Here is a 24,169-nt window from a genome sequence, read left to right as displayed (position 1 = left end):
AATCCGATAACAAGATCGGAGAACTTAAGAAACAACATGAACAACATGTGCACCCGAAAAACGAAACCCTAAGAACAAATAGGGCGGGTGCTGGGTCTCCCAATTGGAGCTAGAAGAAAAGGAATTTACGGTAAGTAAACAAAATTCCCTTCTTCTTTTTCGCTCCTAATTGGGAGACCCAGACAGTGGGACGTCCAAAAGCAGTCCCTGGGTGGGTAAAAAGATACCACATGAACGGGCTGTCAGACAGCCTCTTCCTACAGGTGGGCCACCGCCGCCTGAAGGACCTGTCTACCTAGGCTGGCATCTGCCGAAGCGTAGGTATGCACTTGATAGTGTTTGGTAAACGTGTGCAGACTCGACCAGGTAGCCGCCTGGCACACTTGCTGAGCCGTAGCCTGATGCCGCAATGCCCAGGACGCACCCACGGCTCTGGTAGAATGGGCCTTCAGTCCAGATGGAATCGGAAGCCCAGCAGAACGGTATGTGTGAAGAATTGGTTCCTTGATCCACCGCGCCAGGGTGGATTTGGAAGCTTGCGATCCCTTATGCTGACCAGCGACTAGGACAAAGAGCGCATCAGAACGGCGTAGAGACGCCGTGCGAGAAATGTAAATCCTGAGTGCTCTCACCAGGTCCAACAGATGTAAACCCTTTTCAAATTGGTGAACTGGATGCGGACACAAAGACGGCAAAGTGATATCCTGATTGAGATGAAAGGAAGAAACCACCTTGGGAGAAAACTCTGGAATTGGACGCAGTACTACCTTGTCTTGGTGAAACACCAGGAAGGGAGATTTGCAAGATAACGCCGCTAGCTCGGACACTCTTCGAAGAGACGTGACCGCCACAAGAAAAACTACCTTTTGTGAAAGCCGAGAAAGGGGAACCTCTTTCAAAGGCTCGAAAGGCGGCTTCTGGAGAGCAATGAGAACCTTGTTCAGATCCCAGGGTTCCAATGGCCGTCTGTAAGGAGGAACGATATGACAAACTCCTTGGAGAAACGTGCGTACTTTAGAAAGCCGTGCCAAGCGCTTCTGAAAGAATACGGATAGCGCGGAGACTTGACCCTTAAGCGAGCTAAGCGACAAACCTTTTTCCAACCCAGACTGCAGGAAGGAAAGAAAAATTGGCAATGCAAATGGCCAGGGAGAAAACCCTTGAGCCAAGCACCACGCTAAGAATATCTTCCACGTCCTGTGATAGATCTTAGCTGAGGATGGTTTTCTAGCCTGTCTCATTGTGGCAACAACTTCATGAGATAAACCTGAGGCCGCTAGGATCCAGGACTCAATGGCCACACAGTCAGGTTCAGGGCCGCAGAATTCAGATGGAAAAACGGCCCTTGAGACAGCAAATCTGGACGGTTTGGTAGTGTCCACGGTTGGCCTACCGTGAGATGCCACAGATCCGGGTACCACGACCTTCTTGGCCAATCTGGAGCGACGAGTATGGCTCGATGGCAGTCGGACTTGATTTGTACGCCACCGCCGTGGAATTGTCCGACTGAATCCGAATCTGCTTGCCTTCCAGCCATTGTTGGAAGGCTCGCAGGGCAAGATAGATTGCTCTGATTTCCAGAACATTGATCTGCAGGGTGGACTCTTCCTGAGTCCACGTTCCCTGAGCCCTGTGGTGGAGAAACACCGCTCCCCACCCTGATAGGCTCGCATCCGTCGTGACCACTGCCCAGGACGGGGGAAGGAACGACTTTCCCTGTGACAATGAGGTGGGGAGAAGCCACCAACGCAGAGAGTCCTTGGCAGTTTGAGAGAGGGAGACAGTCCTGTCGAGGGACGTCGATTTCCCATCCCATTGGCGTAGAATGTCCCATTGTAGAGGGCGCAGATGAAACTGCGCGAACGGGACTGCCTCCATTGCTGCTACCATCTTTCCTAGGAAATGCATGAGGCGCCTCAGTGAGTGCTACTGGCTCTGAAGGAGAGATTGCACTCCAGTCCGTAGCGAGCACTGCTTGTCCAGTGGAAGCCTCACTATCGCTGAGAGAATATGAAACTCCATGCCAAGATAAGTCAGAGATTGGGTCGGGGTTAGATGAGACTTTGGAAAGTTGATAATCCACCCGAAACTCTGGAGAGTGTCTAGTGCCACCTTCAGACTGTGTTGGCATGCCTCTTGAGAGGGTGCCTTTATAAGCAGGTCGTCTAGATACGGGATGACCGAGTGACCCTGCGAGTGCAGAACAGCTACTACTGCTGCCATGACTTTGGTGAAGACCCGGGGGGCTGTTGCCAGACCGAAGGGTAACGCTACGAACTGTAGGTGTTCGTCGTGTATGACGAAGCGTAGGAAACGCTGATGCTCTGGTGCAATCGGCACGTGGAGATACGCATCTTTGATATCTATTGATGCTAGAAAATCTCCTTGAGACATTGAGGCTATGACGGAGCGTAGGGATTCCATCCGGAACCTCCTGACTTTTACGTGTCTGTTGAGCAACTTTAGATCCAGGACGGGTCGATACGATCCGTCCTTTTTTGGGACCACAAACAGATTGGAGTAAAAACCGTGACCTTGTTCCTGAAGAGGGACGGAGGTCACCACTCCTTCCGCCTTTAGAGCGGCCACCGCCTGCAACAGAGCATCGGCTCGGTCTGGTGGTGGAGAAGTTCTGAAGAAACGAGTTGGCGGACGAGAACTGAACTCTATCCTGTACCCGTGAGACAGAATATCCCTCACCCAACGGTCTTTGACGCGTGACAGCCAAATGTCGCCAAAGTGGGAAAGCCTCCCACCGACCGCGGGTGTGGGAATCGGAGACCGCAAGTCAGGAGGACGCCGTCTTGGCAACGGTTCCTCCGGCTGTCCTTTTTGGGCGTGACTGAGACCTCCAAGAATCTGAGCGTCTCTGGTCTTTTTGAGTCTTTTTTGACGAGGCGAATTGGGACCTGCCCGGTCCTCGAAAGGACCGATAACCAGACTGACCCTTCCTCTGTTGGGGTTTGTTTTGTCTGTGTTGCGGTAAGGATGAGTCCTTACCCTTGGAGTGTTTGATGATTTCATCCAAACGCTCTCCAAACAATCGGTCACGAGAAAAAGGCAAATTGGTTAAGCACCTCTTGGAATGAGAATCTGCTTTCCAATGTCTCAACCACAGGGCCCTAGGCAAAACAACGGAGTTGGCTGACGCCACTGCCGTGCGGCTTGTAGCGTCAAGAACAGCATTAATCGCGTACGACGCGAATGCCGCCATTTGCGAGGTCAATGGTGCTACCTGCGGGGCAAATGCACGTGTGACTGAGTCGACTCGCGCAAGCCCGGCTGAGATAGCTTGGAGTGCCCATACGGCCGCAAAAGAAGGCGCTAATGACGCTCCAATCGCTTCATAGATGGATTTCAGCCAGAGCTCCATCTGCCTGTCAGTGGCATCTTTAAGTGCCGCTCCATCTTCAACTGCAACCAAGGATCTAGCTGCAAGCCTGGAAATTGGAGGATCCACTTTTGGACACTGGGTCCAACCCTTGACCACCTCAGGGGGAAAAGGGTAGCGTGTATCTTTAAGCCGTTTAGGAAAACGCCTTTCAGGATAAGCGTGGGGTTTCTGGATTGCGTCTCTAAAGTCAGCGTGGTCCAGAAAAGTGCTTAATGTACGCTTAGGGTATCTGAAATGGATTCTCTCGTGCTGCGAAGCTGACTCCTCTACAAGAGGAGCTGGTGGGGAAATATTTAACATCTTATTGATGTTAAATATAAGATCATTAACTATGGCGTCACCATCTGGTGTATCTAGATTTAGAGCGGTCCCAGGATCAGAATCCTGATCAGTTACGTCCGCCTCATCACCCATAGATTCATCTCGCTGGGATCCTGACCATTGAGATGAATGTGAAGGCCCGTCATAGCGAGCCCGCTTAGGCTGCCCGGGGCCATCGTCCGAGTCAGAGTCTTCACCCTGAGGTGTATATGCCCGTCCCGGAGCTTGGAGCTGAGGGGGACCAGGGGGCAATGATTGCACAGTGTCCGTGGCCTGAAGTACAGGCCTAGCTCGCAATGTGTCAAGAATTTGTGACATAGTGAGAGACATTCTGTCAGCAAAAGCTGCAAACTCAGTTCCTGTCACCTGGACAGCATTCACAGGTGGTACACCCTGGGTCACGTCCAGCAGAGGTCCCGACTGTGCAAGCGCCGCAGGGGCCGAGCACTGCACACAATGGGGGTCCGTGGAGCCTGCTGGTAGAAAAGTCCCACATGCGGTGCAGGAAGCATATAATGTCTGTGCCTTGGCACCCTTGCGTTTTACGGACGACATGCTGCTGGCTCTCTGCAATGTGAGAGAGTCTATAGCCAAAGGGCGACCAGCGCTATGTAATACCAAGTATTTGTAGAAACAAAATACTAAGAATACTACTGGCACAAGAGGGGGTGAGCCCTGAGGGCTGCTTACCGCCCGCTGAATAGCGGGTAAGAGGCGCAGAATTCTTTGTCTGGGTCTCCCCGGCTCCCCTCTGCAGCTCAGCGTGTCAGCAGGAATGGCTGCCGGCGTCTGTGGAGAGGGGCGGTCCGTGGGAGTTCCCAAACAAAAGTGCGGGAAACAGTGTCCCCTCTGTGCCGATTGTGAGGGCTGGAGTATGTAAAAACGACTCCAGCCCTCGGCGCTGATGCACTGGCCAGCGTCCCGCCCCTCTCCTGACTGGCAGGTCTGGGGGCGGGAACGAACGGAAGCAGGCCGCAAAAGCCGGGGACTCGAGTTATCAGCGCGGCCGCCGTAAAAGCGCGGGCCGCGCTGAAGTCCCCGGCGCACCACAAGTGCCAGCCGCGCCGCAGTCCCAGCGGCCGGCGTGACCGATTTCCAGAAGTGGCCAGCGTCCCGCCCCTCTCCTGACTGGCAGGTCTGGGGGCGGGAACGAACGGAAGCAGGCCGCAAAAGCCGGGGACTCGAGTTATCAGCGCGGCCGCCGTAAAAGCGCGGGCCGCGCTGAAGTCCCCGGCGCACCACAAGTGCCAGCCGCGCCGCAGTCCCAGCGGCCGGCGCGACCGATTCCCAGAAGTGTGCCTGCTTCAGCGAAGCTGAATGAGGCCATGGCACAAGCGCTGTAGCGCTGATGTCCCCCGGCGCACTACAACACCCAGCATGCTGCGGTGTGAGCGCCAAATGCACGGGGACACAGAGTACCTTGAGGAAGCAGGGCCATGTCCCTGATGTACTCCGCTCCATCCAGCATCTTCTCCAGGGGCTGTAGATGGAGCACGGTCTCAGTGCCTGGAGACCAGTAAATCCCACTTCACCCAGAGCCCTGTAAAAAGGGATGGGGAAGGAATCAGCATGTGGGCTCCTGCCGCCGTACCCGCAATGGGTACCTCAACCTTACAAACACCTCCGACATACAGTGGGGTGAGAAGGGAGCATGCTGGGAGCCCTGTATGGGCCCTCTTTTCTTCCATCCGACATAGTCAGCAGCTGCTGCTGACTAAAAACAATGGAGCTATGCGTGCGTGTCTGACCTCCTGCGCACAAAGCTAAAACTGAGGAATCCGTACTCCTACGGGAGGGTGTATAGCCAGAAGGGGAGGGGCCTTACACTTTTAAGTGTAGTTCTTTGTGCGGCCTCCAGAGGCAGTAGCTATACACCACTGTCTGGGTCTCCCAATTAGGAGCGAAAAAGAAATCAACATAGATGACAACGGAGGAGTCATCACGTCAATCAAGAAAGGAGGACGGCGAACAGAGGCAGGAGCAGAAAATGAGCCCACCCATCTGAGCCACACAAGTAATTATAAAACATGACCCCCACGTATGCTAAAGTTATTTTTGGGGTCTGGAAGGGGAGTCAGCAACAAGGTGAACCTTCATAGAATGCAGCCCAGGAGCCGCAGAAGGGGACACTTCGTTTAATAGTGAAAAAAACTGGTGACAGGTTCCCTTTAAATCTTTCCATATCCACTTAACGTGGAGAACAAAATAGAAAAAAAAAACAAAAATCAAACCTATTAAGAACAGATAAACAAGATGCATTAAAAACCCGCCTCGTAGGAGTCGTGGCCCCCGGGCGGGGAACGTACATATAATGAACATTAAATACTAATGGATCATCATTAAACGTCCAGATCCCGCGAGTGGCAAAAAAAAAAAAAAAAAAAAAAAGAAGAGCGTCCGAACCTTCACTTACATAAAAGCCTAAAAACACAACAGTAGAATAAAAGAGGCTGAACGCCTCCTCCAGCTTAGTATATGGATTGTGACGGAGGAATCACGCGGCTCCCGACCCAATATCTAGTACAGGGTGGAGGCTGCGTGAGCCAAGTGCAGGTGACGGGGACCAAAGAGGAGCAAGATCCTGGGCTGGCGCCCCCCCATTGGTATCTCATGGCAGTGCAGCCTCCTTGGCCAGTAGTTGAATGCCGGCCTCCTGTGATTACTAGGGCCCCCAAAACATTAGGACGTCATGGGCACATAGCAATGGTAAGACGCCAGGTCAAGTGTCATCCGACAAAGATCGCAACATTTTTTGCTCGTCCAGTAGAAAAAGTCCCTCAGTAGTTTATGGCAGTGAGATCGGGCGGAAAAAGTATTTTTCATTTTGGAAACGGTGGGAGAAGAAAATAAAAAATAAAATATGTTGCGTGCCGACAGGTAAATTACATCAGTCCAGAAAAAGAATAATAAAATACTGAAATCCTGTGCGACTACACAGTACCGGTATAATATGGTCTCCTTGTCAAGGTTGGGAATTTTGGGGAACCACCAATGGGGTTTCTCAGGGTCACAGAGACGGATTTCAAGCCCAGGCCATACCCTCACATCCTTAGTTGACTTTAGAAGTGATGGAACACGTCAGCGGTGCCGGTGTGCGCCATGTCTAGGGGTATTATCCATAGCGTTACCTCTTCCTATACGCGCACCCCGGCACCGCGTGATCCCCATCAATGGTCGGACGCTGCGTCACAGGTAATTCATGCTGTTTTTTTGGTGGCGGGAGAATTCAAGTTTGTGGATTTGCCGCTCTGGTTAGGAGTCTGTGAAGTTCATGGACAGCCGGCACTTTTTGCCCCAGATGCTGCGGTTCTTCTTGCCGCCGGTGGTGGGCCTGGCGATTGTGCTGAAGTAGGAGCCGTTAATCTTGATGTGTGGGAGCGACTCCATCAACACCAGCAATGAACTGTCCGTCGCCACCCCGAACACGCTCAGGGTCTTCAGATGGACGAGTTTCTTCAGATCACTGAGAAAAGTGAAAAACGAAAAATATCAGGATAACCGCCATTTATTTATTTATTTTTTCCCAATACACCTTACATTTTTGCTCTAAAGTCTAGAAACCTGAGGGAACACAAAGGAGCATCCATTACAATCAACATGATCGCATTTCTCTGCCGCATCGGATACACTCTACACGAGAATAGATAATGATGCAAAAGCAAATAAAGTTCTTACATCAAAGAGGCGGGCGTGATCTGATAGCAGCGGCTGAGTCCGAGGTGCTGGAGCGGGAGCGGATGAAACGCCGGGAAACAGTCAGCGGTGATCATCACGCTATCACTGTGGACAGGAGAAGCGGATTAGACACATCCCTCATAGATTTCAAGTATGCGGCGGCAGCGCGCGTCCACACGGGGGCGGCGGCAGCGAGAAGGCACACGGGGGCGGCGGCAGCGAGAAGGCACACGGGGGCGGCGGCAGCGAGAAGGCACACGGGGGCGGCGGCAGCGAGAAGGCACACGGGGGCGGCGGCAGCGAGAAGGCACACGGGGGCGGCGGCAGCGAGAAAGCACACGGGGGCGGCGGCAGCGAGAAGGCACACGGGGGCGGCGGCAGCGAGAAGGCACACGGGGGCGGCGGCAGCGAGAAGGCACACGGGGGGCGGCGGCAGCGAGAAGGCACACGGGGGCGGCGGCAGCGAGAAGGCACACGGGGGCGGCGGCAGCGAGAAGGCACACGGGGGCGGCGGCAGCGAGAAGGCACACGGGGGCGGCGGCAGCGAGAAGGCACACGGGGGCGGCGGCAGCGAGAAGGCACACGGGGGCGGCGGCAGCGAGAAGGCACACGGGGGCGGCGGCAGCGAGAAGGCACACGGGGGCGGCGGCAGCGAGAAGGCACACGGGGGCGGCGGCAGCGAGAAGGCACACGGGGGCGGCGGCAGCGAGAAGGCACACGGGGGCGGCGGCAGCGAGAAGGCACACGGGGGCGGCGGCGGCGAGAAGGCACACGGGGGCGGCGGCGGCGAGAAGGCACACGAGGGCGGCGGCGGCGAGAAGGCACACGGGGGCGGCGGCGGCGAGAAGGCACACGGGGGCGGCGGCGGCGAGAAGGCACACGGGGGCGGCGGCGGCGAGAAGGCACACGGGGGCGGCGGCAGCGAGAAGGCACACGGGGGCGGCGGCAGCGAGAAGGCACACGGGGGCGGCGGCAGCGAGAAGGCACACGGGGGCGGCGGCAGCGAGAAGGCACACGGGGGCGGCGGCAGCGAGAATGCACACGGGGGCGGCGGCAGCGAGAATGCACACGGGGGCGGCGGCAGCGAGAATGCACACGGGGGCGGCGGCAGCGAGAATGCACATGGGGCGGCGGCAGCGAGAATGCACATGGGGCGGCGTCGTCGTGCTGCGTTATTTACCACTGGTGCAGACCTTTTAAAAAAAATCAAACACTAATGTTTTCAAAATAACTAATCAAAATCTACAGTGTATTTCTAGACATTTATATCATGGGGAAATACAGGCCTTAAGGCCCCTATGTAAGGTTCTCATTTCGATAACTGCAGAGAGAAGGAGGAAGTGAGCTGTGATATCACCTATTGGGAACGGTGGATCCTGTTTTATCTACTGTACTAGCTAACACTTGGCACATCCATTATGATCAGCTCCTCAGTGTATGCAGGACTCTCGTGGGTATACATCTCTCCCCCCCCCCCCCCAAGGGTATACAGACCCCCCCACCCCCCTAGGGGGGCGGAGCCGCGTGTGATAATGTGCAGGGGTCGGGATTAGTGAGTAACCACAACAGCTCTTATATGTAGATCTACCTATCTGCAGAAATGTTATTAGTAATTATGCAGGAGCAGGTGAGCTGTGACATCTACTGTGAATGGTGGATCTTTTATTATCTACTGTATGTAGAAGTGTTATCTGTCATTGTACAGGAGGAGGTACAGGCGAGTTGTGACATCACCAATTGTGATTGCTGAATTCTGTGTCATTACGGTATAATAAGGAGGTGAGCTGTGACCACCTATTGATTGGTGGATCCTGCGTTACCTATGTAGCAGTGTTACCTGCGATTGTCATCTTGTCTGTGATGATGACTTCAGTATTGATAGCAGAACGCTCCTGTCATATGGGTGTTGCAGACACAACCAAGGGGTGAATCCAATACCAAGCAGACGCAGGACGGCACCCACTTTCTCGTCCTCCGGGCTCATACAGAGCGCTTGTGAGGCACAGGAGAGCTAGTAAATCTGCACGGATTACTGCATTGGATCCAGTGGGTGTCATCTTGCTTGTGTTAGTGATCCAAAAAGCTATCACTACAGGACGGGACGTATCAGTCTATTATGAGGCTCAATGGTCAGAGAGTTTAATAATATTAGATATATTTTTTAAACTGCATTATTATCACCAGGGGTGAGTTTGTGATGACGCACATACAGGGATGACCGTACGGCCGCGGCGGTCACATATAGCTGGAGCTTATGCACCGGCGATTCTTACCTTAAATCCAGGCTTATCAGATCAGGACATCTCTGCAGTAACGTCTCCACATCTGCAAATAAATATGATGTCACAGGGAAGCCCTCGTCCCCCCCCGGGGTCCCCACATCCAGTACAGGACAATCCATACACTATACAGATATACTGTATATGCACACATACCGACGGGCTCCAGGTTCTGTCTGTAGCCGCTGAGATTTAATTGTCTTATGCTTCTAGGGAAATTCTCCACCGCGTTCTTCACATGGTCCAGTGTGAAGTCGCACCAAGATAAGTTCAATTCCTCCAGGCTGCAAAACAAGAGGATACAAATGGCGGGGATGAAGATTGTCAATGAGGTCTTTCCCGGTGGCCTGACCTTCCATCATACATTGGAAATTGGAATATATAATATAAAATATAATTATATATATAATATATATATATATATATATATAAAAAGAATAATATAATATATTATAATATAAATAATAAATATATATTATAAAGAAGGGAATTTTGTTTACTTACCGTAAATTCCTTTTCTTCTAGCTCCAATTGGGAGACCCAGACAATTGGGTGTATAGCTACTGCCTCCGGAGGCCACACAAAGTATTACACTAAAAGTGTAAAGCCCCTCCCCTTCAGCCTATACACCCCCCGTACTGCTACGGGCTCATCAGTTTTGGTGCAAAAGCCCGAAGGAGGAAAAAATTATAAACTGGTTTAAAGTAAATTCAATCCGAAGGAATATCGGAGAACTGAAACCATTTAACATGAACAACGTGTTATACAAAAACAGGGGCGGGTGCTGGGTCTCCCAATTGGAGCTAGAAGAAAAGGAATTTACGGTAAGTAAACAAAATTCCCTTCTTCTTTGTCGCTCCTTATTGGGAGACCCAGACAATTGGGACGTCCAAAAGCAGTCCCTGGGTGGGTAAATAATACCTCATAATAGAGCCGTAACGGCTCCGTCCTACAGGTGGGCAACTGCCGCCTGAAGGACTCGCCTACCTAGGCTGGCATCTGCCGAAGCATAGGTATGCACCTGATAGTGCTTCGTGAAAGTGTGCAGGCTCGACCAGGTAGCTGCCTGACACACCTGTTGAGCCATAGCCTGGTGTCGCAAGGCCCAGGACGCTCCCACGGCCCTGGTAGAAGGGGCCTTCAGTCCTGAGGGAACCAGAAGCCCCGAGGAACGGTAAGCTTCGAGAATTGGTTCCTTGATCCACCGAGCCAGGGTTGACTTGGAAGCTTGTGTCCCTTTACGCTGGCCAGCGACAAGGACAAAGAGTGCATCCGAGCGGCGCAGGGGCGCCGTACGAGAAATGTAGATCTTGGCGGACGTTGGTTTCCTAGCCTGTCTCATAGTGGCAATGACCTCTTGAGATAATCCTGAAGACGCTAGGATCCAGGACTCAATGGCCACACAGTCAGGTTGAGGGCCGCAGAATTCAGATGGAAAAACGGCCCTTGAGACAGCAAATCTGGTCGGTCTGGTACTGCCCTCGGTTGGCCGACCGTGAGATGCCACAGATCCGGGTACCACGACCTCCTCGGCCAGTCTGGAGCGACGAGGATGACGCGGCGGCAGTCGGCCCTGATCTTGCGTAACACTCTGGGCAACAGTGCCAGAGGAGGAAACACATAAGGAAGCCGAAACTGCGACCAATCCTGAACTAAGGCGTCTGCCGCCAGAGCTCTGTGATCTTGAGATCGAGCCATGAATGTTGGGACCTTGTTGTTGTGCCGTGACGCCATTAGGTCGACGTCCGGCATCCCCCAGCGGCAACAGATCTCCTGAAACACGTCCGGGTGAAGGGACCATTCCCCTGCGTCCATGCCCTGGCGACTGAGAAAGTCTGCTTCCCAGTTTTCTACGCCCGGGATGTGAACTGCGGATATGGTGGATGCTGTGGCTTCCACCCACAGCAGAATCCGCCGGACTTCCTGGAAGGCTTGCCGACTGCGTGTCCCACCTTGGTGGTTGATGTAAGCCACCGCTGTGGAGTTGTCCGACTGAATTCGGATCTGCTTGCCTTCCAGCCACTGCTGGAACGCTTTTAGGGCAAGATACACTGCCCTGATCTCCAGAACATTGATCTGAAGTGAGGACTCTTGCTGAGTCCACGTACCCTGAGCCCTGTGGTGGAGAAAAACTGCTCCCCACCCTGACAGACTCGCGTCCGTCGTGACCACCGCCCAGGATGGGGGTAGGAAGGATTTCCCCTTCGATAATGAAGTGGGAAGAAGCCACCACCGAAGGGAAGCTTTGGTTGCCTGAGAGAGGGAAACGTTCCTGTCTAGGGACGTCGGCATCCTGTCCCACTTGCGTAGGATGTCCCATTGAAGTGGACGCAGGTGAAACTGCGCGAAAGGGACTGCTTCCATTGCTGCCACCATCTTCCCCAGGAAGTGCATGAGGCGCCTCAAGGGGTGTGACCGACCTTGAAGGAGAGATTGCACCCCTGTCTGTAGTGAACGCTGTTTGTCCAGCGGAAGCTTCACTATCGCTGGAAGAGTATGAAACTCCATGCCAAGATATGTCAGCGATTGGACCGGTGTCAGATTTGACTTTGGAAAATTGATGATCCACCCGAAACTCTGGAGAATCTCCAGAGTAACGTTGAGGCTGTGTTGGCATGCCTCTTGAGAGGGTGCCTTGACCAGCAGATCGTCTAAGTAAGGTATCACTGAGTGACCCTGAGAGTGGAGGACCGCAACTACTGTAGCCATGACCTTGGTGAAAACCCTTGGGGCTGTCGCCAGGCCGAACGGCAGTGCCGCGAACTGAAGGTGTTAGTCTCCTATGGCGAAGCGCAAGAAGCGCTGATGCTCTGGAGCAATTGGTACGTGGAGATAAGCATCCTTGATATCGATCGATGCTAGGAAATCTCCTTGGGACATTGAGGCGATGACGGAGCGGAGGGATTCCATCCGGAACCGCCTGGTCCTTACGTGTTTGTTGAGCAGTTTTAGGTCCAAAACAGGACGGAAGGACCCGTCCTTCTTTGGAACCACAAACAGGTTGGAGTAGAAACCGTGACCCTGTTGCTGAAGAGGAACCGGGACCACCACTCCTTCTGCCTTCAGAATGCCCACCGCCTGCAGAAGAGCCTCGGCTCGCTCGGGAGGCGGAGATGTTCTGAAGAATCGAGTCGGAGGACGAGAGCTGAACTCTATCCTGTAACCGTGAGACAAAATGTCTCTCACCCAACGGTCTTTTACTTGTGGCAGCCAGGTGTCACAAAAGCGGGAGAGCCTGCCACCGACCGAGGATGCGGTGTGAGGAGGCCGTAAGTCATGAGGAAGCCGCCTTAGTAGCGGCACCTCCGGCGGTCTTTTTAGGGCGTGATTTAGACCGCCATGCGTCGGAGTTCCTCTGATCCTTCTGAGGCCTTTTGGACGAGGAGAATTGGGACCTGCCCGCACCCCGAAAGGACCGAAACCTCGACTGTCCCCTCCTCTGTTGGGGTGTTTTTGGTTTGGCCTGGGGTAAGGATGTTTCCTTTCCCTTGGATTGTTTGATGATTTCATCCAATCTCTCACCAAACAAACGGTCGCCAGAAAATGGCAATCCAGTTAAGCACTTTTTGGAAGCCGAATCTGCCTTCCATTCCCGCAGCCACAAGGCCCTGCGTATTGCCACCGAATTGTCGGCTGCAACCGCCGTACGGCTCGCAGAGTCCAGGACAGCATTAATAGCGTAGGACGCAAATGCCGACGTTTGAGAGGTTATAGACGCCACCTGCGGCGCAGACGTACGTGTGAGTGCGTCAATTTGCGCCTGACCAGCTGAGATAGCTTGGAGTGCCCATACGGCTGCGAATGCTGGAGCAAAAGACGCGCCGATAGCTTCATAGATGGATTTCAACCAGAGCTCCATCTGTCTGTCAGTGGCATCCTTGAGTGAAGCTCCATCTTCCACTGCAACTATGGATCTAGCCGCAAGTCTGGAGATTGGAGGATCCACCTTGGGACACTGAGTCCAGCCCTTGACCACGTCAGGGGGGAAAGGGTAACGTGTATCCTTAAGGCGCTTGGAAAAACGCTTATCTGGACAAGCTCGGTGTTTCTGGACTGCCTCTCTGAAGTCAGAGTGGTCCAGAAACATACTCATTGTACGCTTGGGAAACCTGAAACGGAATTTCTCCTGCTGAGAAGCTGACTCCTCCACTGGAGGAGCTGAGGGAGAAATATCCAACATTTCATTGATGGACGCAATAAGATCATTCACTATGGCGTCCCCATCAGGAGTATCAAGGTTGAGAGCGGCTTCAGGATCAGAATCCTGATCAGCTACCTCCGCTTCATCATACAGAGAGTCCTCTCGCTGAGACCCTGAACATTGTGATGATGTCGAGGGGATATCATAGCGAGCTCGCTTAATCGGTCTGGGGCTGCGGTCCGTGTCAGAGACCTCACCCTGGGATCCATGAGACACCCCGGGAGGACATTGCTGTTCCAACTGAGGGGGACCAGGGGGCAATGATTCCACAGTGCCCCTGGCTTGAGATGCCGGCCTGGACTGCAAGGCTTCTAATATCTTAGCCATAGTCTCAGAAAGTCTTTCAGTAAAAACTGCAAACTCCGTCCCTGTCACCTGGACAGTGTTAACAGGTGGTTCTCCCTGGGCCGCCCTTAGCAGAGGCTCTGGCTGAGAAAGTGCCACAGGGGCCGAGCATTGCACACAATGAGGGTCAGTGGAACCTGCCGGCAGTATAGCCGTACATGCTGCACAGGCAGCATAGTAAGTCTGTGCTTTGGCACCCTTGCTATTTGTGGACGACATGCTGTTGTCTCCTCTGAGCAATACAGGAGGGTATATAGACAAAAATCAACAGTGCACCATACAGTGTAAAGTATAGTCTATAATCATATAATCTATAAGTACACTTCTGCACTAGTGGGGCCAGCACCACAGGTGCTGCTTACCGCCTTCGCAAAGCGGTTGTGTGGGCACCAGAAATCCTGCCTGGGTCTCCCTGAGCTTGTCTCTCCTCTCCAGCGTTAGCAGAGCTGAGAGGAATGGCTGCCGGCGTCCTGAGGAGAGGAGGGAGCCGTGGGCGTGACCCAGAAAAGTGCGGGAACTGGTGCCCCACTGTGCACAGTGAGGGGGCTGGAGTATGCAAAGCATGCTCCAGCCCTCAGTGCTGCCGTCCTGTACAGCGTCCCGCCCTTCCCCTGACTGGCAGGGCTGGGGGCGGGAAGAAAACGAGACTAGGCCGCAAAAGCCGGGGACTCGAGTTATAAGCGCGGCCGCCGTATAAGCGCGGTCGGCGCGGAAGTCCCCGGCGCACTAACAGTCCCAGCCGCGCCGCAGTGATAACCATGGCAGCGGCGGTCAGCGCGGCAGTCCCCCTACACGAACACACTCAGCGACGCTAAAGTGTGTAATGGCACAAACGCAGTCAGCGCTGCTGTCCCCGGTGCACTAGCACACCCAGCAATGCTGGAGTGTTGCTGTGCGCGGTCCCCACGGGGACACAGAGTACCTCAAAGTAGCAGGGCCATGTCCCTGAACGATACTCGGCTCCTATCCAGCATGGTCCTCAGGAGCTGTGGATGGAGCACGGTCTCCTGTGCCTGGAGACCGAAAGGATCCCACTTCACCCAGAGCCCTAATTGAGGGATGGGGAAGGAAAGCAGCATGTGGGCTCCAGCCTCCGTACCCGCAATGGATACCTCAACCTTAACAACACCGCCGACAAGAGTGGGGTGAGAAGGGAGCATGCTGGGGGCCCTGTTATGGGCCCTCTTTTCTTCCATCCGACATAGTCAGCAGCTGCTGCTGACTAAGCTGTGGAGCTATGCGTGCATGTCTGACCTCCTTCGCACAAAGCATAAAAACTGATGAGCCCGTAGCAGTACGGGGGGTGTATAGGCTGAAGGGGAGGGGCTTTACACTTTTAGTGTAATACTTTGTGTGGCCTCTGGAGGCATAAGCTATACACCCAATTGTCTGGGTCTCCCAATAAGGAGCGACAAAGAAATATATAATTGTAATATCTAATATATATAATTATAATAATAATATATATAATAATAATAATAGTATATAATATATATATATATTTTATAATAATAATATATATATTATAATTATAATAATAAATATATACACAAACACACACACACACACACACAATCGCAATGTAGTATTTCTTACCTCGTGCAGCTCTTTAACATCTGTGTGAGTGATTCTGGAGAGAAGCTGGAGCAGCCGCCCAGGTTTAAACGCAGCATATCTGGATTCTGAGCAATGGCACTAGGGAAAAAAGAGAATTTTGTTTACTTACCGTAAATTCTTTTTCTTATAGTTCCGTCATGGGAGACCCAGACCATGGGTGTATAGCTACTGCCCCCGGAGGACACACAAAGTTACTACACTCAAAACGTGTAGCTCCTCCCTCCCAGTATATACACCCCCTGCTAGCCAGTCCTAGCCAGTTTAGTGCAAAAGCTGAAGGAGGACATCCACCCACAAGAAGAGACAGAGTAAAAACCGGAAGAACCGGAACCTCTGTCTACAACATAACAGCCGGTGAAGACACCGGAACAAGAAACCTGCCAACAGGCAATAGGGAGGGTGCTGGGTCTCCCATGACGGAACTATAAGAAAAAGAATTTACGGTAAGTAAACAAAATTCTCTTTTTCTTTATCGTTCCTTATGGGAGACCCAGACCATGGGACGTTCCAAAGCAGTCCATGGGTGGGAATAAACAGACAACTGAGAAGCAGGCAAAACCTAACTTCACAAATGGGCGACAGACGCCTGAAAGATGCGTCTGCCTAAGCCCGCGTCTGCCAAAGCATAAGCATGCCTTGGATAGAGCTTCGAAAAAAGTATGCAAACTAATTCGAGCTGCAGTCTGACAGACCTACTGAGCCGTAGCCTGGAGCCTGAAAGCCCAAAAGGCACCGACAGGTCTGATCAAATGTGCTCTGATCCCCGGCGGGGAAGGCACTTGAGTACACTTGTTGGGCCTCGGAAATGGCCGACCTAAGCCAACGAACCAGGGTCGGCTTAGATGCCGAGAGACCGCTACGCTGACTAGCGGTCAGCACCAGAGAGAGGTGCACTGCCTAATAACGGCGGTGCAAGACACATAGATCCGGAGCGCCCGCACCAGATCCAGGATATGCAACGCTTTCTCAAGCGATGAACAGGAGCCGGACAAAAGGAAGGCAGGAAAATTGCCCCGGATAAGGTGGAAGCAGTAACCACCTCAGGGAAAAAAGTCCGGAGTTGGACAGAGACCCCCTTGTCTTGATGCAAAAGGCCAAGAAGGGGGTGACTCCGAGAGAGTACAGCCAGAACTCTCTGGCGGGAAATTATAGCCACTAGAAGACTACTTTCTGTGAAAGATGAAACAAAGAAACCTCCCTAAGAGGCGCAAAGGGGGGTTTCCGGGAACCGGGAGGACCGGATTAAGGTCCCAGGGCTCCATAGGCCGCAGGAAAGGCGGAATAATGTGAGATGCGCCCTGAAAGGAGCGCACCGGAGCCAGCCGGACGATACGCTGCTGGCACATACTGACAGAGCCGAGACCTGTCCCTTAATGAGGGATAGTCCTAGCTGTAAACCGGACTGTGAAAGAGACAGGAGGGTCGGCAAGGCTAAAAAGGTCAAAGGACACTTTGAAGCTCGAGTCATAGCGGAGATGACTTCAGGAAGGATACCAGAAGTCGCCAAGATCCAGGACTCAAGAGCTACGCCGTCAATCTGAGAATCCAGAATTCTGACGGAAAAAACGGACCCTTTTGAGAAAAGGTCTGAACGGTCCGGAAGATGCCATGGCAACCCAACGGACAGAAGGAGCAGGTCAGGGTACCAAGCCTGCCTGGGTCAGTCTGTAGAATGAGAATGACCCGACGGCCCCCTTAACTGATCTTGCGCAGGACTCTGGGCAAGAGGTAGAGACGAAGCTGGGATCAAACATGAACCAGTGTGCCTACCGCAAGACCTGAGGATTGTGGACCACGGTTGGACAGCTGAAATAGTCTGCCTCGCAGTTTTCACATCTAGGATGTGGGCTGCGGATATGGTGGACTAGGAGTCCCTTGTCCACTGATGCGAGACCTGCTGCAGAGGTGGGGGGCTCTGTCTAGAATGTCTAGAAAACACAAGACAGGGGTTCAGCCTGGGGAGACTCCAGGCTGAGGCACCACCACATAAGAACCATTACAGTGTGGGTCTGTGCCGGTTCAGGCAATATGAGCCTACATGCAGACCATGTAGTGTACAGCCTTGGAGCTTTGCTCCTAGTGAGACATGCTGCTGAGGAGGAGGTACTATAATAAAGATTAACTCCTTCACAATGCCCTGCTAGTGTATAAAAGTGCACAACCAGAGGTTGTGACTTGTCAGGCCGCTATTGTGAGTGCCCCCCCAGGTTCCAAGCCTGGACCCCCAGCCAGATATTCACTCCCTGCAGCCAGCGCCGATCAGCGTACTAAGAACGCTGAGAAAATGGCGCTAGAGTGAGGGGGGAGGGCGGGGGTTAACCCAGGAGCGGGAATCGGAGGGCTAAGAAATGTACAGGGGAGGGAATCATCTCCTCAACAAGGAGTGTCCTCCCCTGTGCAGAGCGGCGGTTGGGCGGCGCTGCAGCGTCCCCCTGCATGACTGACATGCAGGGGAACGAGACGAAACTAGGCCGCGGCTGAAGCCGGGGCCTAGAGTTAAACATGCGGCCGAAAATCAGGCATCATCGGCGCGGTACACAGAAAAAAACAGTGGAACCGGCCGGAAACACAGTAAAGAAGGGAATTTTGTTTACTTACCGTAAATTCCTTTTCTTCTAGCTCTAATTGGGAGACCCAGACAATTGGGTGTATAGCTACTGCCTCCGGAGGCCACACAAAGTATTACACTTAAAAGTGTAAGGCCCCTCCCCTACTGCCTATACACCCCCCGTGGGATCATGGGCTCCTCAGTTTTAGTGCAAAAGCAAGAAGGAGGAAAGCCAATAAACTGGTTTAAGCAAATTCAATCCGAAGGAATATCGGAGAACTGAAACCATTCAACATGAACAACATGTGTATACAAAAAAACAGGGGCGGGTGCTGGGTCTCCCAATTAGAGCTAGAAGAAAAGGAATTTACGGTAAGTAAAAAAAATTCCCTTCTTCTTTGTCGCTCTATTGGGAGACCCAGACAATTGGGATGTCCAAAAGCAATCCCTGGGTGGGTAAAATAATACCTCGTGATAGGGCCATAAAAACGGCCCTTTTCTACAGGTGGCAATCGCCGCCTGAAGGACTTGTCTACCTAGGCTGGCATCCGCCGAAGCATAGGTATGCACCTGATAATGCTTGGTAAAAGTGTGCAGACTCGACCAGGTAGCCGCCTGGCACACCTGCTGAGCCGTAGCCTGGTGCCGTAATGCCCAGGACGCACCCACGGCTCTGGTAGAATGGGCCTTCAGCCCTGAGGGAACCGGAAGCCCCGCAGAACGGTAGGCTTCAAGAATTGGTTCCTTGATGCACCGAGCCAGGGTGGATTTGGAAGCTTGCGACCCTTTACGCTGGCCGGCGACAAGGACAAAGAGTGCATCCGAGCGGCGCAGAGGTGCCGTGCGGGAAATGTAGATTCTGAGTGCTCTCACCAGATCCAACAAATGCAAATCCTTTTCACATTGATGAACTGGACGAGGACACAAAGAAGGTAAGGAGATATCCTGATTGAGATGAAAGGGGGATACCACCTTAGGGAGAAACTCCGGAATCGGGCGCAGAACCACCTTGTCCTGGTGAAACACCAGGAAGGGAGATTTGCATGACAGCGCTGCTAGCTCGGACACTCTCCGAAGAGACGTGACCGCTACTAGAAAGGCCACTTTCTGTGAAAGGCGAGACAGGGAAACATCCCTCAAAGGCTCGAAAGGCGGCTTCTGGAGAGCAATTAGAACCCTGTTCAGATCCCAGGGCTCTAACGGCCGCTTGTAAGGAGGGACGATATGACAAACCCCTTGCAGGAACGTGCGTACCTGAGGAAGTCGTGCTAGGCGCGTCTGAAAAAATACAGATAGCGCAGAGACTTGTCCCTTAAGGGAGCCGAGCGACAGACCTTTTTCCAATCCGGATTGCAGGAAGGAAAGAAAAGTAGGCAAAGCAAATGGCCAGGGAGAAACTTCCTGAGCAGAGCACCAAGCTAAGAATATCTTCCACGTCCTGTGGTAGATCTTGGCAGAGGTTAGTTTCCTAGCCTGTCTCATGGTGGCAATGACCTCTTGAGATAATCCTGAAGACGCTAGGATCCAGGACTCAATGGCCACACAGTCAGGCTCAGGGCCGCAGAATTCTGATGGAAAAACGGCCCTTGAGACAGCAAGTCTGGCCGGTCTGGCAGTGCCCACGGTTGTCCTACCGTGAGATGCCACAGATCCGGGTACCACGACCTCCTTGGCCAGTCTGGAACGACGAGGATGGCGCGGCGGCAGTCGGACCTGATCTTGCGTAGCACTCTGGGCAACAGCGCCAGAGGTGGGAACACATAAGGCAGCCGAAACTGCGACCAATCTTGAACTAAGGCGTCCGCCGCCAGAGCTCTGAGATCGTGCGTCCATACCCTGGCGACTGAGGAAGTCTGCTTCCCAGTTTTCTACGCCCGGGATGTGAACTGCGGATATGGTGGATGCCGTGTCTTCCACCCACGTCAGAATCCGCCGGACTTCCTGGAAGGCTTGCCGACTGCGTGTCCCTCCTTGGTGGTTGATGTATGCCACCGCTGTGGAGTTGTCCGACTGAATTCGGATCTGCCTGCCTTCCAGCCACTGCTGGAAGGCTTGTAGGGCAAGATACACTGCTCTGATTTCCAGAACATTGATCTGAAGGGTGGACTCTTGCTGAGTCCACGTACCTTGAGCCCTGTGGTGGAGAAAAACTGCTCCCCACCCTGATAGACTCGCGTCCGTTGTGACCACCGCCCAGGATGGGGGTAGGAAAGACTTTCCTATTGACAATGAGGTGGGAAGAAGCCACCAATGAAGAGAATCCTTGGCCGCCTGAGAAAGGGAGACGTTCCTGTCTAGGGACGTCGACTTCCCGTCCCATTGGCGGAGAATGTCCCATTGTAGTGGACGCAGATGAAACTGCGCGAAAGGGACTGCCTCCATTGCTGCTACCATCTTCCCCAAGAAGTGCATGAGGCGTCTCAAGGGGTGCGACTGGCCCTGAAGGAGAGATTGCACCCCTGTCTGTAGTGAACGCTGTTTGTCCAGCGGAAGCATCACTATCGCTGAGAGAGTATGAAACTCCATGCCAAGGTATGTTATCGATTGGGTCGGGGACAGATTTGACTTTGAAAAGTTGATGATCCACCCGAAACTCTGGAGAGTCTCCAGCGCAACGTTCAGGCTGTGTTGGCATGCCTCTTGAGAGGGTGCCTTGACAAGTAGATCGTCCAAGTAAGGGATCACAGAGTGACCCTGAGAGTGCAGGACTGCTACTACTGCTGCCATGACCTTGGTGAAGACCCTTGGGGCTGTCGCCAGACCGAAAGGCAGGGCTACGAACTGAAGGTGTTCGTCTCCTATAACGAAGCGTAGAAAACGCTGGTGTTCTGGAGCAATCGGCACGTGGAGATAAGCATCTTTGATGTCTATTGATGCTAGGAAATCTCCTTGAGACATTGAGGCGATGACGGAGCGGAGGGATTCCATCCGGAACCGCCTGGTTTTCACATGCTTGTTGAGCAGTTTTAGGTCCAGAACAGGACGGAAAGACCCGTCCTTTTTTGGCACCACAAACAAATTGGAGTAAAAACCGTGACCTTGCTCCTGAAGAGGAACAGGGATCACCACTCCTTCTGCCTTTAAAGAGCACACCGCCTGCAGAAGAGCATCGGCTCGGTCGGGAGGCGGAGAAGTTCTGAAGAATCGAGTTGGAGGACGAGAACTGAACTCTATCCTGTACCCGTGAGACAGAATGTCTCTCACCCAACGGTCTTTGACATGTGGCAGCCAAATGTCGCCAAAGCGGGAGAGCCTGCCACCGACCGAGGATGCGGAGAGAGGAGGCCGAAAGTCATGAGGAAGCCGCCTTGGTAGCGGTTCCTCCGGCTGCTTTCTTTGGGCGTGACTGAGCCCGCCAAGAATCTGAGCTCCTCTGATCCTTTTGAGTCCTTTTGGACGAGGAGAATTGGGACCTGCCCGAGCCTCGAAAGGACCGAAACCTCGACTGTCCCCTCCTCTGTTGGGGTTTATTTGGTCTGGGCTGAGGTAAGGATGAATCCTTACCCTTGGACTGTTTAATGATTTCATCCAATCTCTCACCAAACAGTCTGTCACCAGAAAATGGCAAACTGGTTAAGCACTTCTTGGAAGCAGAATCTGCCTTCCATTCCCTTAACCACAAGGATCTGCGTAAAACTACGGAGTTGGCGGACGCCACTGCCGTACGGCTCGTAGAGTCCAGGACAGCATTAATAGCGTAAGACGCAAATGCAGACATTTGAGAGGTTAAGGACGCTACTTGCGGAACAGATGTACGTGTGACAGTGTCAATCTGCGCCAGACCAGCTGAAATAGCTTGGAGTGCCCATACAGCTGCGAATGCTGGAGCAAACGACGCGCCGATAGCTTCATAGATGGATTTCAACCAGAGCTCCATCTGTCTGTCAGTGGCATCTTTAAGTGAAGCCCCATCTTCCACTGCAACTATGGATCTAGCCGCAAGCCTGGAGATTGGGGGATCCACCTTTGGACACTGGGTCCAGTTCTTGACCACGTCCGGGGGAAAGGGATAACGTGTATCCTTAAGACGTTTGGAGAAACGCTTATCTGGATAAGCGTGGTGTTTCTGGACTGCCTCTCTAAAGTCAGAGTGGTCCAGAAAAGTACTCAATTTACGCTTGGGATACCTGAAATGGAATTTCTCCTGCTGTGAAGCTGACTCCTCCACTGGAGGAGCTGGGGGAGAAATATCCAACATTTTATTGATGGACGCTATGAGATCATTCACTATTGCGTCCCCATCAGGTGTATCCAGATTGAGAGCGGTCTCAGGATCAGAATCCTGATCAGCTACCTCTGCCTCATCATACAGAGAGTCCTCCTGCTGGGACCCTGACCAATGTGATGAAGTCGAGGGTCGCTCATAGCGAGCTCGCTTAGGCTGTCTGGGACTGTCGTCCGTGTCAGAGCCATCACCCCGGGATGCATGGGACCCCCCCGGAGCACGGATTTGTTCCAAATGAGGGGGGCCAGGGAGCATTGAATCAACAGTGCCCATGGTCTGAGTTACCGGTCTGGACTGCAAAGTCTCAAGGATTTTAGTCATAGTCACCGACAATCTGTCAGCAAAAACTGCAAACTCCGTCCCTGTCACCTGGACAGTGTTCACAGGTGGATCTCCTTGGGCCACCTCTAGCAGAGACCCCGGCTGAGCAAGTGCTACAGGGGCCGAACATTGCACACAATGGGGGTCAGTGGCACCTGCCGGTAGAACAGCCTCACATGCGGTACAAGTAGCATAGAAAGCCTGTGTCTTGGCCCCCTTGCTTTTTGCGGACGACATGCTGTTGTCTAGCAATCTAGGAGGGTATATAGCCAAGAATAGCGACCGTACAGTGCAATGTATAGCATACAAGCATAAAGTACAAATGAACACTGCGGCACTAGTGGGGTCAGCACCTCAGGTGCTGCTTACCGCCCGCTGAAAAACGGGTGCGTGGTCGCCAGAATCCCGTGTCTGGGTCTCCCAGAGCTTGTCTCCCTTCTCCACTCAGACTTGCAAACAGGAATGGCTGCCGGCGTCCTGTGAAGAGGGGCGGGCCGTGGGCGTGCCCCAGACAAAGTGCGGGAAACTGGCGTCCCACTGTGCCCAGTGAGGGGGGTTGGAGTATGCTAAGCAGACTCCAGCCCTCGGCGCTGACGTTCTGACAGCGTCCCGCCCTTCCCCTGACTGGCAGGCCTGGGGGCGGGAACGAAACGGAACTAGGCCGCAAAAGCCGGGGACTCGATTTATAAGCGCGGCCGTCGTATAAGCACGGCCAGCGCGGAAGTCCCCGGCGCACCACAAGTCCCAGCCGCGCCGCAGTGTAAAAACCGCCAGCAGCGGCCAGCGCGGCAGTTCCTAATACATAAACTCACTCAGCAAAGCTGCAGTGAGTAATAGCACCAGCGCGCCGCGCTGCTGTCCCCGGCGCACTAACACACCCAGCAATGCTGGTGTGTGTGTGCGCGATTTGTACGGGGACACAGAGTACCTTAATGTAGCAGGGCCCTGTCCCTGACGATACTCAGCTCCATGTCCAGCAGATTCCCAGGGGCTGTGGACGGAGCACGGTCTCCTGTGCCTGGAGACCGATAGGATCCCACTTCACCCAGAGCCCTAAGGGGATGGGGAAGGAAAGCAGCATGTGGGCTCCAGCCTCCGTACCCGCAATGGGTACCTCAACCTTAACAAACACCGCCAACAAAAGTGGGGTGAGAAGGGAGCATGCTGGGGGCCCTAGTATGGGCCCTCTTTTCTTCCATCCGACAAAGTCAGCAGCTGCTGCTGACTAAACAGTGGAGCTATG

At 53.3% G+C, this 24,169-nt stretch overlaps 1 protein-coding gene across 1 annotated transcript in view; it reads right to left on the bottom strand.

Annotated features, from left to right (window-relative positions):
* Window positions 1–6,086: 6,086 nt before the first annotated feature.
* The window catches only part of SKP2 (S-phase kinase associated protein 2), an 80,190-nt gene continuing 62,107 nt past the window's right edge, over window positions 6,087–24,169 (bottom strand). Inside the window, exons 6-10 of the mRNA XM_075328519.1 lie at window positions 15,812–15,910; window positions 9,826–9,953; window positions 9,664–9,715; window positions 7,391–7,495; window positions 6,087–7,178 (exon numbers count right to left, since the gene is read on the bottom strand). Of these exons, the coding sequence (XP_075184634.1) occupies window positions 6,968–7,178; window positions 7,391–7,495; window positions 9,664–9,715; window positions 9,826–9,953; window positions 15,812–15,910 (595 nt within the window). The 3' untranslated portion in view covers window positions 6,087–6,967. The remainder of the gene's footprint in view (window positions 7,179–7,390; window positions 7,496–9,663; window positions 9,716–9,825; window positions 9,954–15,811; window positions 15,911–24,169) is intronic.

Source organism: Anomaloglossus baeobatrachus, chromosome 1, assembly GCF_048569485.1.
Source record: "Anomaloglossus baeobatrachus isolate aAnoBae1 chromosome 1, aAnoBae1.hap1, whole genome shotgun sequence".
Lineage (NCBI taxonomy): Eukaryota > Metazoa > Chordata > Amphibia > Anura > Aromobatidae > Anomaloglossus > Anomaloglossus baeobatrachus.
Note: the sequence above shows the minus strand (reverse complement) of the source record. Positions and strands in the feature narration are given on the sequence as shown.